Source organism: Rhinatrema bivittatum, chromosome 2, assembly GCF_901001135.1.
Source record: "Rhinatrema bivittatum chromosome 2, aRhiBiv1.1, whole genome shotgun sequence".
NCBI classification, from domain to species: Eukaryota; Metazoa; Chordata; class Amphibia; order Gymnophiona; family Rhinatrematidae; genus Rhinatrema; species Rhinatrema bivittatum.
The window spans coordinates 624,112,536-624,129,526 of record NC_042616.1 but is presented as its reverse complement, the minus strand read 5'-3'; the positions used below and the strand labels follow the sequence as shown (position 1 = coordinate 624,129,526).

The 16,991-nt window shown below is 46.7% G+C and overlaps 1 protein-coding gene across 1 annotated transcript in view; it reads right to left on the bottom strand.

Annotated features, from left to right (window-relative positions):
• Window positions 1–16,991, bottom strand: part of LOC115083383 (chloride channel protein D-like) — a 472,614-nt gene that overhangs the window by 390,683 nt on the left and 64,940 nt on the right. Inside the window, exon 7 of the mRNA XM_029587184.1 lies at window positions 952–1,146. Coding sequence (XP_029443044.1) covers window positions 952–1,146 — 195 coding nt within the window. The remainder of the gene's footprint in view (window positions 1–951; window positions 1,147–16,991) is intronic.

The following is a 16,991-nucleotide window of genomic DNA, read 5'->3' as shown; positions in this document are numbered from 1 at the left end:
TTTTAGTAGATACGCGCGGAGCCGCGCAGTATCCACTAAAATCCTGGATCGGCGCGCGCAAGGCTATCGATTTTGTATAGCCTGCGCGCGCCGAGCCGCGCTGCCTCCCCCCGTTCCCTCCAAGGCCGCTCCGAAATCGGAGCGGCCTCGGAGGGAACTTTCCTTTGCCCTCCCCTCACCTTACCCTCCCTTCCCCTACCTAACCCACCCACCCGGCCCTGTCTACACCCCCCCTTACCTTTGTCGGGGGATTTACGCCTCCCGGAGGGAGACGTAAATCCCCGCGCGCCAGCGGGCCTGCTGCGCGCCGGGCCGCGACCTGGGGGCGGGTACGGAGGGCGCGGCCACGCCCCCGGGCCGTAGCCACGCCCCCGTACCCGCCCCCAAAACGCTGCCGACACGCCCCCGGAACGCCGCGACGACCGGGCCCGCCCCCCGACACGCCCCCCTCCGAGAACCCCGGGACTTACGCGAGTCCCGGGGCTCTGCGCGCCGCCGGGAGGCCTATGTAAAATAGGCTTCCCGGCGCGCAGGGCCCTGCTCGCGTAAATCCGCCCGGTTTTGGGTGGATTTACGCGAGCAGGGCTCTGAAAATCCGCCCCTTAGCCGATACGCGCGACTACGCGCGTATCTACTAAAATCCAGCGTACTTTTGCTTGAGTCTGATGCGCAAGCAAAAGTAGGCTGATCGCGCTTCTTTTAAAATCTACCCCTTGATGTATTTCAATGAATGTTCTCATTTTAGTTTTGATGTTACCATTAGAGTTAGCATCATTAGAATTCTTCAGAACATATTTTAGGTGACAATTTTAACATGATGGATTCAAACGAAAAACTTGTTTTCTGTTCACTGACTACTCATGCTCCAAACCACTATCTTAGATGCTGAGTTAGAAACAATAATTTAATCTTGAATCCAAGTACTGTCCTGTAACTCCATTATTTACTTACCAAAGCCAGCAGAGCATCTAGGACCTTGGTCATTTTTCTAAAAGATTTCCTCTCAATTGCATTAAAGATCCTTGCTCGTAATGCATTCATTTTTATGTTCATGGACACAAATAGAGCTCCCAGAAGGCCCCCTAATATCCCAATAATAATGGTGGGAATGAAGGCCAAAACACTCATATCCAATAAGTTTTTAACCTGAATTGAAAAAAAAAATAATTAGAAACATGTTCGAGAAGTTGTGTGAACATTTCATATTGCTTAATTTCCTTCTTTGGTACAAACATTTACATATGGTTATGACTACTAACCAATGGAAACTCAACTTTCAAAATGCTTAATGTCAACCAATGTCAGGGCAGCTTTATAATTCCTTAATGACATCACAATGTCTTGTGACCTCACTGAGATATCAGCTTCTCTTTTTCTTTAGAGAGTTGACTTGTATGGTATTTTACTGTATTTCAAACTTTGTAATCAGTAACCTATAAGCACTAACTGTGGGCAAGCAGCTTGGTAATGAAGGAGTTCCATCATACTGGGCCTTTTTATTATGCTGTGCTAATGTTTTTGCATGTATTCTAAAAAACATTAGTAGAGCAAAAAAGGAAATAAGGTGTGGAATTTGAAAGTTATGTGTGTTATTTCCTGGACCCTAAGCCCAGCACAATGCAGATATGTTAATGAGCTGAGCTGCATGCAAATGCAAGTTAATCAGCTCATTAGTAAGCCAACAGAATAACGGTGGCTTGCGTTCAGTTTCGCAAGCTGCATTATTTCAGAAACATTAACTACACCTCAAGTGGTATAACTCAGGAGCTACAGCATACTGATGCTCTTGGATGCCAATTAAAGAGGACTCAAGTGTTTGTAAAAGGCTCCCCCACTCTAGAAAAATTGTTCTTGGTGGTCCATTGGACAATCAGCCAACCTCCCCCAACCTCTACCCATCTCATAAATGTTATAAAAGGATAGCCTTTTCAAGCCCCTCCTCTAGCCCTTTGACTCTTCCCCTTGCAAAACAAATTTCTTCCCTGCCAGACCTGCTCCCAGCTTAAACCATTGTTAAGGGAGCAATAGTAATCCATACTCATTCCTGCACCATTAGTGCCTTCTTGGAAAATTGTCTCTATCCTGCTGTTCTCCTTTGCCCCACTCATAGCATTTAATTTATTTGTATACCGTTTATTCTTTCCTATCTCTTCCTTCTTCTCCAAGTTCTGCTACCCTTGTTATTTGTAACTGCTGCTTCGGTCACCACAGTTCTAGTTGATGTATTTAATGCACTCCCGTTTCATGTAAACCAGCAAGATATGTTCTCATGATTGCCGGTATATAAAAACCTTAATTAAATAAATAAATAAATAAATAAATAAATAAATAAATAAATATGAGTGGGGCAAAAGAGAGCAGCAGATCAACTAGTGCCATTTTCCAAGATGGCACTGGTGGGGCAGGAGCAAATGAAGATCAATCCTGACCTCTCAACACCTTCTCAATGATGGGAAATCTGGGGAGTTTGGAGAAGTGTGGGGAGCTATCCCAAAAGAGTTTTGTTTTTTTTTCAATTTACACTTTTATTAGTTTACAAAAGTGGAGCAAGCATACAAAAAGGCATAAACAATGAACCATTGTGTTATAATGCGGTAACATTGAGAACAGAATAAACCAAGATATACTTAACCATTGGCTCCTCTATTCCCCCCCCCCCCCTCCCATCCATGAGTCCAGCCAAATAGTAACCGGAATGATTCAGAAAACTTGCGATTGACTACATGGCAAGTGAGAAACTGGTGAGAAACTACAAAGTCTATGTGTAGGGTTGTTCAGTCTCTTAAGTGCAGGTGGTTGCATCCAATGCAGAGGGAGTCTTCGAGCCGGATTGCCCAGTTTCCCATTGTAGGTACGGGGTCCATGTCTCTCGGAACTTTCAGGAAGAATCGTGTAGTTCTGCTGTAATGGCAGCCATTTTACAATAAAAATGTACCTTCTGTTGTACCATTGCTAAAGATGGCACTTCAGTCTGCTTCCAGAGGCTGGCTATTATAAGCCTTGTGGCAATAAAGACTTGTTGACAGAATGCTCTGTACGGTTTCTCCTAGGGAATGTGGGGATAGTGGAGTAACATGAAGCCAGGGTCTAGAATTCCATGTAAGTCTAAAAGCTGTTCGATCCACAATGCAACCTGTTTCCATAGAGGCTGTATTTTGTCACAGTGCCACATGTGAAAGAACGCCCCTAGTTGGCCTCAGGCTCTCCAACAGTGATCACTCACGTGGGAAAACCGTTGATGAATTAAATTGGATGAACAATTCAAAAATCAGAGGAAATCCACACAGCAGAACAGACACATGCACACAGAGACTGTCACAGTTTTCTCTGCTGTGCAATCTTCCAGTGCCAAGGTACAGCCTGCTGCATAGTCTTCCCTCCACTAGGAGTCCTCAGTAAGCCTTGTTCACTACCTTGCCAGTTACCTCCTCTCTGGTCCTACTACGCCCAATCCTCAGCCCTACTTAACCCAGCCTGGTCAATGCCCTAGAACCTCTTCATTGAGTCACCTCAGCTCTCTGACCTGGCCTCTCTTGCCTCACTATTCTACCTTGTCTAGCCTTGTGGCCTCTGGGACCCCTACCTTCCCTAGCCTTCTGGCCTCTGGGCTTCCTGGCTTGCCTAGCATTGTGGTCTCTGGTTCTCCTGCCTTTCTCTGCGGCCCATCTGGGCCTCCTGCCTTGCTTTGAGGTCTCTCCTAGCCTCTCACCTTTGGCTGAGGCCTCTCCTGGCCTCTTGCCTTGCTCTGGGCCCTTCCAAGCCTTCTGGCCTTGCTCTGCAGCCTCTCAGGCCTCCCTGCCATGCTCTGTACTCTTCTGGACTTTCCTGTCTTGCCTTATGGCCACCGGATTTCCTAGGATTACCTTGCTCAGTCTTGTGCCCCTTTGGGCACCCCTGTTACCTATCTAATCTAGTCCTGACCTGGTCTAGTCCAGCCCTGTCCTTGTCCAGTCCTTGCCCAGCCCAGACCAGTTCAGGCCATTGTCTATTTCCCAGGCATTGCCTTAGATCCAGCCCCAGCTTCTGTTCTGTGTCCAAGTCCATAACTAGTACCTGTGTCCAGCCGATAGTCAGTACTTTTATCCAGCCCTCAGGCAGCACCTGCCCTCAGCTTCCAGTCTGTTCCTGTACTCAGCTTCCAACCTGCCTTGCCTTGTCCAACCTATGCCTGACCTCAGCTCCAAGCCTGTGCTCAGCTCCCAGTCCATGTCCTGATGCTCCACAGAAGACAAGTCCTACCAGCCCCCATAACCTAAGGGCTCAAACCATAGGGGAGGGGGTTAATTAGGCAAAATACCAGCTCCAATCCTGTCCGGCAGCCCTGTACTGCATCTTTGGGGGTACTCCCTGACTCCAGCCTGCCAGTCCATGACAGAGACATAGTGATCTAAAACGGCTAGTTTAACTGAAGGAAACTAGGCTAAAAATGATGGTAAATAAGTGCCATAAGGCCCATCTAGACTGCCCAATATCTGTCCTGTTTTAATGTCTTATACCAAGGCTATAGAAAGAGGCAGTAAAGATGGGCAATGGAAGGAGGCCAGCTGGCTGGCCATATCATCAGAGAGTGACCTACCTCCTCCTCCTATCTGGCTGTAATATCAGAGGAAGATCCCCTTCTCTTCAACTGCCCAGGGTGCTATGTATCCCAGTAATGCTCATGCCATAGATTTCACTTGATCAATGGTTTTACCTTCACTACTTTACAAGCTTATCCGATGCTGTCTTCAATTCTATTACTCTTTTTGCCTCCACTGAGAGTCTATTTTTCTATAAAGGAGTATTTGTAATGCTACTCAACAATCTACCCCATTTCAGCCTCATATCATGGCCTTTTGTTTTAGAAAATCCTTTCACTGAAAAATACTTGCTTCTAATGCATTTTATATACATACATACATACATACATATATATAACTTCTTTGCACTCCTTTTGGATTTGAAACTGATTATATATGTACATACTTGCTTTTATGCATGTATTATTGTAATCCGCCCCGAACTTTGGCGAGCGTGGGGTAAAAATAATTTGAAAGAAAGAAATGTCCTGCTGTGGCCATCTTGTTCAGGCTGGAGTCTGCTTATATTCCAGCCTCAAGTTCAATACCCTGATTGGGGCTTGGCGCGTGCTATGGTCCTAATCTTGGTGTCATGTTTGTTTTGGTTCTTGCACCCTCTCACGCTGGTCCTCGGTCCTAACTTGGGCTTATTTTGACCTCACTCTCAAGTTTACATATTCTGTGTTCCTGGTTTACCTTAGTTTATTTCCAGTATCTCATGTTCCTCTGTTCTAGTTTGCTCCTGTATGGTGTTTGCTTTGTTTTGTCTCTCCTGATCCTGTTCTTGTTTTAGTGGCTACCTTTCTGAATTCTGTCCCTGCAGCAGTTCTGCCCTGCTCCTGTGGATGCCTTCACGTTTCCAGGTGTGTGTCTCCATGTGTTCCTGCTGTCCAGGTCCTGCTGGCCACCTGCAGGCGAGGGCTCAACCCAAAGTCCCTCCTGTTCCAGTCTTGTTCAAGCACGTTTCATCTTGATCCAGCCCCACTCCTGCTCCTGAGTCAGAACACTGGCCGACCACCGTGACACTTGCGATATGATGAGGGCCACGTAAGCTGCAGTATTTTTCCCAATAGTATTTTTTCACTGGGAAAAATACTGCAGGTTTCACAACGCTGTGGGACCAGTTACCACAGCTTTGTGGATCCCATAGTATTTCTCCCTCCAGGAAAACTTCTGCAGCTTAGTTAACAGACCCCTAAGTTTGTAATGGACTATGAAGTGACTTACCCAAGATCACAAGGATTGCCAGCTCTAGAAAAATGCTTGGAGATGTAGATAAAAACTCTGTATGTTTTATCAATATCAGTAAGACCCATGATCTTTCCAGACTTAGGATGTACAGTCACAGCATATACTAGTTCTAACACATTAGTTGGTGAGCGTGGAGAAGTTTTCTTATTCTTACTTCCAACTGGTTTTGGGGGCCAGTCTATTATTCCAAAGCTGTATCAGAATGCAGGAAGTGCAAATTGATTGTCATTCATAATGTGTAGCTTCGGTGATGTTGAAGTCATTTTCAACCTTATTTTCAGTCTCCTGTAATATTCTTTGCTGACCTTTTCTACTGAGTGATTTGTGCTGGATTGTTGCACTTTCATCTACTCCTATTTACTGTATATACACCCCACCTGCTTAAGTTTGTTTATATTACAGACTTTAGTCAAGAAAATGTTTTCACTTTGCTTAGTTTTCCTTCTAATGAATGTCACTTTAACACATTTATCCAGGCCAAATGTCATCTGAGAAGCTCTTTACTTTTCAGAGTTCTCTGTTAAATAATCACAAGAGCAGTAAGGCATCACATCATGTACAACTAGTAGGTGCGATATTATCTATGTACCATGTGTACTATTGTTACATGTAATATGTATATATTTGTTCTATTGTTATATGTAAAGCCCCTCCCTTTTGGACATTTCAATGTTTTATGTAAACCGGAGTGATTTGTATTTCATACAAGATCCTCGGTATATAAAAATTAAAAATAAATAAATAAATAAAATAAATGTGTGTCTATCTGAGATTAAAGCAAAATCCTTAGTCCAAAGAGTTAAAAGAGTACTCAGTAGATTCAGTGCCAGACAAAACAAGAGTAGCAACAGAGAAACTACCTGGAATATTCCTTGCTGGATCTTGATGTTTTTTCATAATTCATATGGAGTGTAGTTTGCCACATTTTCATGATGAACTTGATGTACTCTATCAATCCAGGGTTTACTTTGTACATTTCAAGGCAATTTATTATCTAGGAATGTAGGATGGTATCAAAAACTTTCTTATAGTCAATCCATGCTATTTTGAGGTTATGATTTTTCTTACATCTGGTCATGATGGTTTTATTAAGCATTAACTGATCTTTGGTTTTATATGTTTCTTTCTTGTATTTCTGTTCTGGCAGCGTGCTTCGGCGGTGGTCCAAAGGCCCTGAGTGCACAGACCATTCGTGTGGGCTCCCCACCCCTGAGGAGAAGCATCGGTGGTAAGGGTCACCTGGGGCAGCGTGGGCTGGAAGGGAAGTCTGCGTTCTAGATTGGGGAGGGCTTCCCACCAGGCCAAGAGCAGCTTGAGAGGGTCCATCACCATGATCGGAGTCTCTAGATGCTGGGATGCTTGCTGCCACTGAGACCGCAAGGCCCATTGAGGGGCCTGCATGCGGAGGCAGGCAAATGGTGCAACATGGACAGAGGCCACCATGTGGCCTAGCAGGCGGAATAAGAGAAGGGCTGATACCCTTCCACTGCTGCAGATGAGGGTGGCCAGTGAGGAGAGGGCAACCGCCTGATCCTTGACCAAGAAAGCTTTCGCTTTTGCCTGACAACCTGGTGCCTGTGAAGTCCAGCTGCAGGGACGGGCAGAGGTACAATTTGGGGAAGTTGATCATGACCCCCAAATACTACAGAGTCTACACTGTCATTGCCAGAGCTTGTAAGGCTCTGGAGCAGGAATTGCTCCTGACCAGCCAGTCATCTAGGTATGGGAACACATGGACCCAACGATGCCTGAGGTAGGCAGCCCCCACCACCAAACATTTGGTGAAGACACAGGGGCTGATACCAGCCCAAACAGCAGCACTCTGTACTGAAAATGTGCATTCTCCACCACAAAGAGGAGGTACTTCCTGTGGTCGCGGACAATTGCAATGTATGCGTATATCTCCTTCAGGTCAAGGGAGCAAAGCCAGTCCCCTCTTCGGAGGAGGGGAATCAGCATGCCCAGGGAGACCATCTTGAATTTTTCTCTTACTTGTTCAACGCTCTGAGGTTGAGGATGGGGCGTAAGCCACTGCTCCGTTTCAGGATGAGGAAATACCTTGAGTAGAACCCATGGCCCTGCTTTGTGCTAGGGACCGGTTGTAAAAAGGGCAGAGTTCTTGTTGAAGAGCAACGATGTGAGTGGATGAATCCCATGATGGACATGGGGCAGAGGTCTCTGGGAGTCGGCTGAAGTGCAAAAGGTACCCCTGGCGGACGATGGAAAGGACCCAGCGGTCTGACATGATCCTTCCCAGCAACGGGCAAAGCTGAGGAGCCTGCCCCCAACTGGTGGATAGGGTATCAGGGGAACTGCCAGTTGATCTTTGCTCCCTCGCCGCCAGTCAAAAGCCCATGGCCAGTATTTGCTGGGGTGCTGGTTGGGGTCTGGGGGCCCGCTGTTGGCGGGGGCAACCCCTAGAACTGGTCCAGGGTGTGCAAGTCCGGGCAGCCGGAGAGTAATAGTTCCACTGCCAGTAGAAGGGCTTACAAGAGCCTTGCCTGGAGGATTTCCTGGCTGAGGATGGCCCTTCGGAAGGACTCGCAGATAGCTGCTGGAGGGTGTCATGATGGTCCTTCAGCTGTGCCATCGCATCCCGGACCTTCTCCCCAAAAATGTTCTCGTCTGTACAGGGGAGATCGGCGAGTCTATCCTGAACCTCCGGCTGGACGTCCGAGGCCATGAGCCAAGTCAGCCGTCTGGCACCGATGCCTGTAGTTTAAAAAACATCGTAGGTGGAGTGCACCTCGTGTTTCCCTGCCTCCAATCCCAGCGAGGCAATGATGGCAAGTGCTTTCTGCTGCTGCTGGGATAGGCTCTCTTCAAAATCCTGAACTCGCTTCCAGAGATTCCGGAGGAGCGGAGGCATGAGTGCGGGAGCACCGGGCCTTTTTTAGAGCGGACTCCACTACCACCGACAGGTGGGGGAGCTGCCTCCTTTTGAACCCCAGATCCTGTTGCACCAAATATGTGGCATCGGCCTTTTTGCTTACTGGGGAGATGGAAATGGGGTGCTCCCACATGCGGAGGAGGAGTTCCTTGAAGATGTCATGGATCGGAATTGCTACAACCTCCCTAGGTGCGTCGATGAATTGGAGCACTTCCAGCAATTTCTGGTGTGCATCCTCCTCCATAAGGAGCTGAAAAGGGATGGTCTCAGATATAGCCCTGACAAACCCCGCAAATGACAGGTCCTCAGACGGTGACCAGCACCACTCCTCTGGAGGCGAAAGCTCTGAGAGCGGGTCGTCAGAGTACTCGGAGGATGTATCTGTGGATTCATCACCCCAAGGGTCATAAGGAACCTCTTCCTCACTTGGGCCAGGATGCTGAGGGAGAGAGCCATGAGGGGCATTGACCCTGGGCTCTGAGGGGGCCCAGGGCACAGACGGCACCAATGGATCTCCCGACATCGAGGGGGTGATTGGCCGTGGCAAGCCGGAAGGGCCCAGCAGTGGCTTGAGGATCCATGGGTGAGGGTGTCCAGTCCCAGAGGCTTCATCCTCCTCAGAGGACCCTGGGATCGGGATTGCTCCAGTGGAGGGCATTGGTGGCTGGTGGGGCATCGATGGCCCTTTGGGCACCTGTTGCGTCAATAGGGTGCCAAGAAGGACATCCAGGCACTCCAGTAAGAGTGCCAGCATCGATGGCAGAGGCTCAGGCACCGGAATGGGTGTCAGTCTTGCCAGAACCTCAACACCTTGCAGTGCTTTGAGCATTGCCGACTGCGCCCTGCAGTCCAACTCCTCCTGGAAGTCCTGAATGGTCAGGATTGATGAAGAGGGACGTGGCGTCGCCAGCTCATCCTCAGGTCCCTGAGTGGCACAGCACCCTGCACCAGTATTAGTAGGGAACACCTTGGGCTACCAGGGCACCGGAGGATGGGGCCTCCAGTGGCCAATGCCACTTTGATGGCGGCTCAGCAGCTGCCGATGCCTCCCTGGAACCGGAACCATGTCGGGATGGAGACCGGTGCCGGTGCTTCCAGGAACGCTTCCGATGCTCGACTCGGTCTTTCCCTGGTACTGAGGAGGACGATGACCCCGAAGTTGTGGGGAGGGGAGAGACCAACGAGGATCAATCTCCCGCAATATGATCCTTGGAAGTGGAAATTAAAGGGACCACGAGAGACGGGGATGGCAGCCTGTGATCCTTGGGCATCGAAAACACCGACGCAGGAGTGGAGGATTTGAGAGTCCTGAAATGTTTCTCCATTTTGTCGAGGTGTGCACAATGCCCCTTGGGTGTCATCTGATCCCACAGACAACATCCACAGACATCATGCGAGGCCCCCAGGCAGAGGATAGAGACCTCATGTGTGTCTGTAATGGACATGATCCGCGGGCACTGGGGGCACTGACAAAAACCGTTCGACACCATGCGGTCAGTGGCCGATGGGCACCAGAAGGTGGAGAGTCGTGAACTGACCGCAAGATTGAGCAAAAAGTAGAAAAGAACCTACCATACTGGGCGTGCAATGACCGTGAAGGGGGACCCGCCGAGAATCATTGAAAAACTTGAAGAAATTTGAGAGAAAAATTGAAAAAAAAATGGAGCTCCACGGACCGCGAGGCAACTGCACCGTGGAAAAGAAGAGACTGAAGGGGGACCTCATGTGGTCACATGGATAGTAGCAGGCTGAGCATGCTCAGTCTGCTCGCCAAAGTTTCTAGACACTTTGACAAAAGTTTTCTGTGCTGGGCTCCATCGGATGATGTCACCCACATATGAGAACTAACATCCTGCTTGTCGTAGGAGAAAAAAGCTTAATATATCTGGCCCTTATATTAGTTGATGACTCGATCATTCCTCCTTTTTTCTGCTCCATTTAGAGTTTAGGTATTGTTGTAAATGTTAGTATCATCTGCCAAAGACAAAAATTTCATACTAATCCCTCTTCAATATCACTTATGAAAATACCTGAATACAATCAGCTCAAGGACTTTTCCCTGAGGTATTCCACTGATAATCTCTCTTTCCTTGGAGGGAAATCCATCTAATGTATCAATAGGCTGAAATGTAAATATTGTGCTGTTCAATTTCTCCCCTTCCATCCCAAGTTTATTTTCCTTGTTTTTTGTAACTTTCCCTCTCCCTTTTCTGATTCATGTATTTAAAGTTCAAGGTTCTTATTGAAAATATTGTTTTTTACGTTACGTTATGCTTTACACTCCTTGTTATTTGTAAACCGGGTTGATGTGATGCCTATCATGAAACTCGGTATAACAAAAACAATAAATAAATAAAAATAAATAAATTTACTATTTATTTATTTATTTATTTTTAGTTTTTTATATACCGATCTTCTTACATAATATGCAAATCAAATCGGTTTACAGAGAACAATTAAAAACTTGCTTGGAGGCAATTACATATAACGAAGAACTTTTTTTTTTTTTTTTATAAATAACAGATAAATAGAAGAAAAAATATATGAACAAAAAACAATATTTAAACATGGTATTAGAAAATATTCCTATTTATACAGATGCCTTACAATAGGCTGGTAAAAGCAACCTTAGATAAGTAACTTCTTCGTGGGTGAATCGAACGAAAATTGTGATAGGGTACAGGGAGGATAGGAAGGGGTAGGACAAGGGAGAGGGGGGAGGGGGGAGGGGAGAGGTTAAGGGGGGATCAGGATGAGAGGGTTTGACGGGTAGGGAAGGGGGAAGAGTTTAAGGGGAGGGAAATTTAAGGGGAGTGATAGATAACAGAGAACTACTGTTCTCTGTTATCTATCACTCTTCTAGTTTCCAACTGAGTCAACCAGATTGTGACCGATCTCCTAGGCTTCAATGTTTCAGGGCTAGCGCAACCATTAGGCGAACTTAGGCGGTAGCCTATGGCACTGACCCTTAGGGGGTACCGTGAGCGGAGCCTCTCATGGCACAAAGGAGTAGAGAAGCAAATAGTGGGTGGTGTGAACGAGGTAGGAGTTGGGCGGGGCAGCACAAAAGGGGGGAGGGGTGCAGCACAAACCAGGGAGGCAGGAGCAAGGCAGAAGTCGCTTAGGGCACCTACTACCCTTGCACCGGTCCTGCTTTGATTACTTCTTCTTCTCATGCATAGGACAGTGTCAAAATTGTTACTGAAATCTATGTATAGAGGAAGAGTAGTCTACTGGTTAGAACAGTGGACTATTAATTAGCAGACCAGGATTCAAGTCCCACTGTCGCTCCTTGTGACCTTGGGCAAGTCACTTTACCCTCCATTGCCTCAGGTACAAACTTAGGCCTGGATTTATCAAAATGCACTAAATATTGCATGCAATAGAAAAAGGGGTGTGTCTTATGGTAAAAGGCAGTTAGTGGGGAGGGAGAGACTAACCATAATGCCCTAACACTAGATAGATATTTATATCTCTATGGGAGGCCCACCTAGTAACTCAAGATAAAGTTTAGGTATTAGTGTAGGGGTTAGGGGCCACTTTGACATTCAAAGGGAGACGTACGAACATAAAAGTGCTCTCTTGTGAAGATTTGATGACCCTCGGAGTGAGGGAACTCACTCAAAGATGAGATTTGTGCAATGTTCTCTCAACCTAGCTTGATGTTTCCCAGGTAGAGAGTCCATCTCTCTCTCTCCCCCTGCAATAGGGCTTTGCAAAACAGTAAGCCCACCCCACCTCCTCCTCTTTTTCAGATTTGCATCGCATTTTCGCATGCGTTAAAGGTGCTTAATGCATGAGAAAACGCCTTATAGCATTTTGATAAATGACCCCCCTTAGATTGTAAGCCCTCTGGGGATAGGGAAATACCTACAGTACCTGAATGTAATCCACTTTGAAGTGCTGAAAAAAGTGCGAAAAGCGGAATATAAAAAATCTAAATAAATAAATGTATACCACTCTGGTGCTAGTCAGCCAAATAAATTAATCAGATGTGTTTGACATGATCTCCCTCTGGTAAAGCCATTCTATTATCCACTGGATTTGAGATATTTCACTCTAGTCCTTTAGAAGTGACCACCACTGAAGTCAGACTAGTTTCCTCCTTTTTTTCAATTTTGAAAAAATGGTACTGTTTCCTTACCTCTACACTTCTGGAGACAATTCTTTTTCCAAAGATTGATTTAAACAGAACTTAGTGGAACTGCCAGAAACTCTAAGCTCCCTTAATATCTTAGGATGCACCCTTATCCAGCCTTATTGACTCGTCCATTTTCCATTTTGCTAGCTCCTTGCAAACCCTCTGTTCTGTAGACTGAGTGGTTTCTATCTTTACATTATATTTTATATTAATAACGGGGCCTTATGTACTATGCATCTTTACCTTAAAAACAAAATGGTAAAAACCCTATTTCCCAAAGTTTCTAGTGCTCTACCTAGCCATACAGCCACAAGTTTTGCTAATATTAGATGAGGAGATGTGTTATAAATATACATTGGTGGCACCTGAAAGAAAGAGGTAACTGCAGTGAGTCAAAGGTGCTACTGATTTCATTGAAGGAACCTGTGGAGCATTCAAGAAATATTACCCAATGTCTGGTTATGTGATATTCTGATTTATTGGGCATAAGAATCTTGTTGATCAGGTTAAGCTGATTATTCCCTTGAATACATCTTGAAACGCTATTGATAGCTATCATGCTAGCTTTGGTCAACTCCTTTATAATACTTCTTCATGTATTTTTGCATTTCGTGTTAGCCCCCCAAAAACCTATTTGCTATGAGTTGGTATGTTTAACAAATATTTGCCAAATTTAATTCAGATAAAGGAAAAATAAAACTAAAATGCGCAAGTGTAAAATGAAAAAAAAAGCATGCAGATCAGGATTAGGATAAATCATTTTCATGTAATAATTTATATGCCACATTTCCAATTTACAAAAATTGTTCAATGCAGTTCACAACATTCTAACAATGTAAAATATATAAATTGAGTACAAATAAATAAAAATCCACCTAAACCCCAGATACCCACCACAAATAAAACAAAAAATTCAAAAGATCAAAGTTCCAGGACTACCAAGGCCAAGTATATATCAGTTAGTCCTTTGCACAAGAAAAACCTCTCCTTCTTGAGCTTTTCTCCCTCAATAGGGAATTTCTTACTATAATGGGCATTATTAATTAAAATGCCACAAGTTGCTAGCTACCTAATAACAAACCTCCCAGGTGAGAAAGTGCACTGAAGAGCAATTGTACTGCCTGTCACATTAATAACTAAATGCATGCCATTAATTACTGAAACTGCAGTTCTCAACCTGATTCTTAATGATGAGTCACAGATCTGCAAGGGAGCCTTCCGGCTTCTACAGCTACTATGCCAGCTCAATACATGAAAAAAGAAGATTAATATAAATTATGCATCCTTTATAAGCACAGTATATCATGAGTTCCTTATGCCTCAGAAATGCTTTTTTTTCCATGGTTCACTGCTACAAATGGAACTAACATTATAGATAATAATTTTGATTCAAATAGCACTTTTCACCCGAGCCAGATCACAATATGTTGGCTTCAGATGTTTGCAAACAGCTACCTCTGTGTGGATTAGCTTGGCATTTCTGGTATTTGGACTGCATATAAGCTTCCAAAAGGGAAGGAAGAGAGGAAATATCTTATTATTAATACCAAATTACAATATACTGAGGTACAGGAAGATAAAATGATTTGCCCCAGGTCACAAGAAAGCCATGAGCAGAGGTGAGTTACATAGATGACTAATAAGGATCACAAGGCCCATCCAGTTTGTCCAATTTAATTCCAATTGCACTGCCTCTTAGGCCTTCCCCTTCACTCCTCTGTGTTTATTATCATGCCTTCTTCAATTCCGTTACTGTTTTTGTCTCCATCACCTGCACTGAGAGACTATTCTACTCATCCACCACCCTTTCCATGAAGAAATATCATTACATACTAATCCCTCAGATTTTCAATAAACATCCCACAGTTCTAAACCAACCACTAGACCACATGTCCTTCCATACAGAATTTAAAAGAAGGAAAGCAAGGGGGAAATGTTTAAGAAATGTTACTGTGCACTTAGAAAATATTTTTCTTTGCATTCATTCCAGTGTTCTCCAGACTAAGCTCTGCACATGGCATAAAAGAAATGTATTGGGTCTTTTTTTTTTTATTGGCAACTTCCTATCTGTGCCAGAGCTGCAAGGCTCCAGAGCAGGAGTCACTCCTGACCAGCCAGTCGTCCAGGTATGGGAACCCATGGACCGAGCGATGCCTGAGATAGGCAGCCACCATCGCCAAGCATTTGGTAAAGACGTGGGGGGCTGGTGCCAGCCCAAAGGGCAGCACTTTGTACTAGAAATGTGCATTCCCCAACACGAAGCGGAGGTACTTCCAGTGGTTGGGGACAATCGCAATATGTGGGTAAGCCTCCTTCAGGTCGAGGGAGCAAAGCCAGTCTCCTCTTCGGAGGAGTGGGATCAGCTTGCCCAGAGAGAACCATTTTGAATTTTTCTCTTATGAGAAACCTGTTCAATGTCATGATATTATGAATGGGGCGCAAGCCGCCATTCCTTTTCGAAATGAGGAAATACCCTGAGTAGAACCCTTGGCCCTGCTGATGGCAAGGGACCAGTTCCACCGTGCCTGCTGGGAGGAGAGTGAAGAGTTCCATCTGAAGAACAGCCAAATGGGCAGATGAACCCCACGATGGACACAGGGGAGAGGTCTCCAGGAGCCGGCTGAAATGTAGGCGGTACCCCTGGCGGACAATGGAGAGGACCCATTGTTCCGATGTTATCTCTTCCCAGTGACCAGCGAAGCCAAGGATTTTGCCGCTGACTGGAAGATCGGCTGCCAGGGGAACTGCTAGCTGACTTATGCTCCCTCTCTGCCAGTCAAAACCCCTGGGGGCCCGTTGGTGGCGGGGGCAACCCCTGGAACCTCTGCCAATAGAAAGGTTTACAAGAACATTGCTGGGAGGATTTCCTGGCTGAGGACGACCCTTCTCAGGCACTAGCGGACAGCTGCTGGAGGGTATCATGATGGTCCTTCAGCTGTGCCATCACATCCCGAACCTTATCCCCGGACAGATTCTCGCCTGTACAGGGGAGGTCGACGAGCTTATCCTGGACCTCTGGCCGGGGGTCCAAGGCCAGGATCCAAGCCATTCTTCTGGCGCTGATATCCATGGCGGTTAGGTGGACCGCAGTTTCAAAAACATCGTAGGTGGAGCGCACCTCGTGTTTTCCTGCCTCCAGACCCAGAGAGGCAATGGCAGCAAGGGCTTCCTATTGGTGTTGGGGAAGGCCCTCTGCAGAATCTTGGACTCGCTTCCAGAGATTTTGGTTGTGTTGAGTCATGTAAAGTTGATAGGCTGCAATGTGGTCCTCTTCCATAAGGAACTGAAAGGGGATGGCCTCAGCCATGGCCCTGACAAACCCCCACAAAGGATAAGTCCTTGAGTGGTGAATGACACTGCTCCTCTGGAGGAGAGGGTTCCGAGAGGGGGGTCGTAGGAGTAATCTGAGGATGAGTTCATGGAGTCATCACCCCAAGGGTCATAGGGACCTTCTTCCTCACTTGGGCCAGGACACCAAGGGCCATGAGGGGCATCAGCCCTGGGTTACGAGGTCCTCAGAGGCCATGAGGGCACTGAAGGCATCAAAGAATCCCCCGGCATCGTAGGGATCATCGGCCATGGCAAGCTGGAGGGGTCCAGCAACAGCGCGAGGAACTGTGGGCAATGAAACATGGTACCGGCCATATCTTCCTCCTCAGAGGACCCGAGAACCGATATTGTTCCGGTGGAGGGCATCGGTGGCCGCTGGGGCATCGAAGTCTCCTTGGGCACTGGCTGAATTGGTAGGGCACCAAGAAGGACATCCAGACACTCTAGCAGAGGTGATAACATCAATGGTGGAGGCTCGGGCACCAGTATGGGGATCGGTGGCACCGGCAGCTCGATGCTCTGTAGTGCCTTGAGCACCACCGATTGCACCCTGTGGTCCAACTCCTTCTGGAAGTCCTAGGTGGTCAGGACTGATGGAGGGGGATGAGGCATCACCGGCTCATCCTTGGATCACCGAGGAGGCATGGTGCCCTGCACCGGTGTCGGTGGGGAAAGCCTCAGGCTACCGGGGCCACTGGAGGATGGGGCCTCCGATGGCCGGTGCCGCTTCAATGGCAGTTCGGCAGCCACTGATGCCGCTCCAGAACCGGAACCATGCCTGGACGGTGATCACTGCAGGTGCTTCTGGGACCGCTTCCAG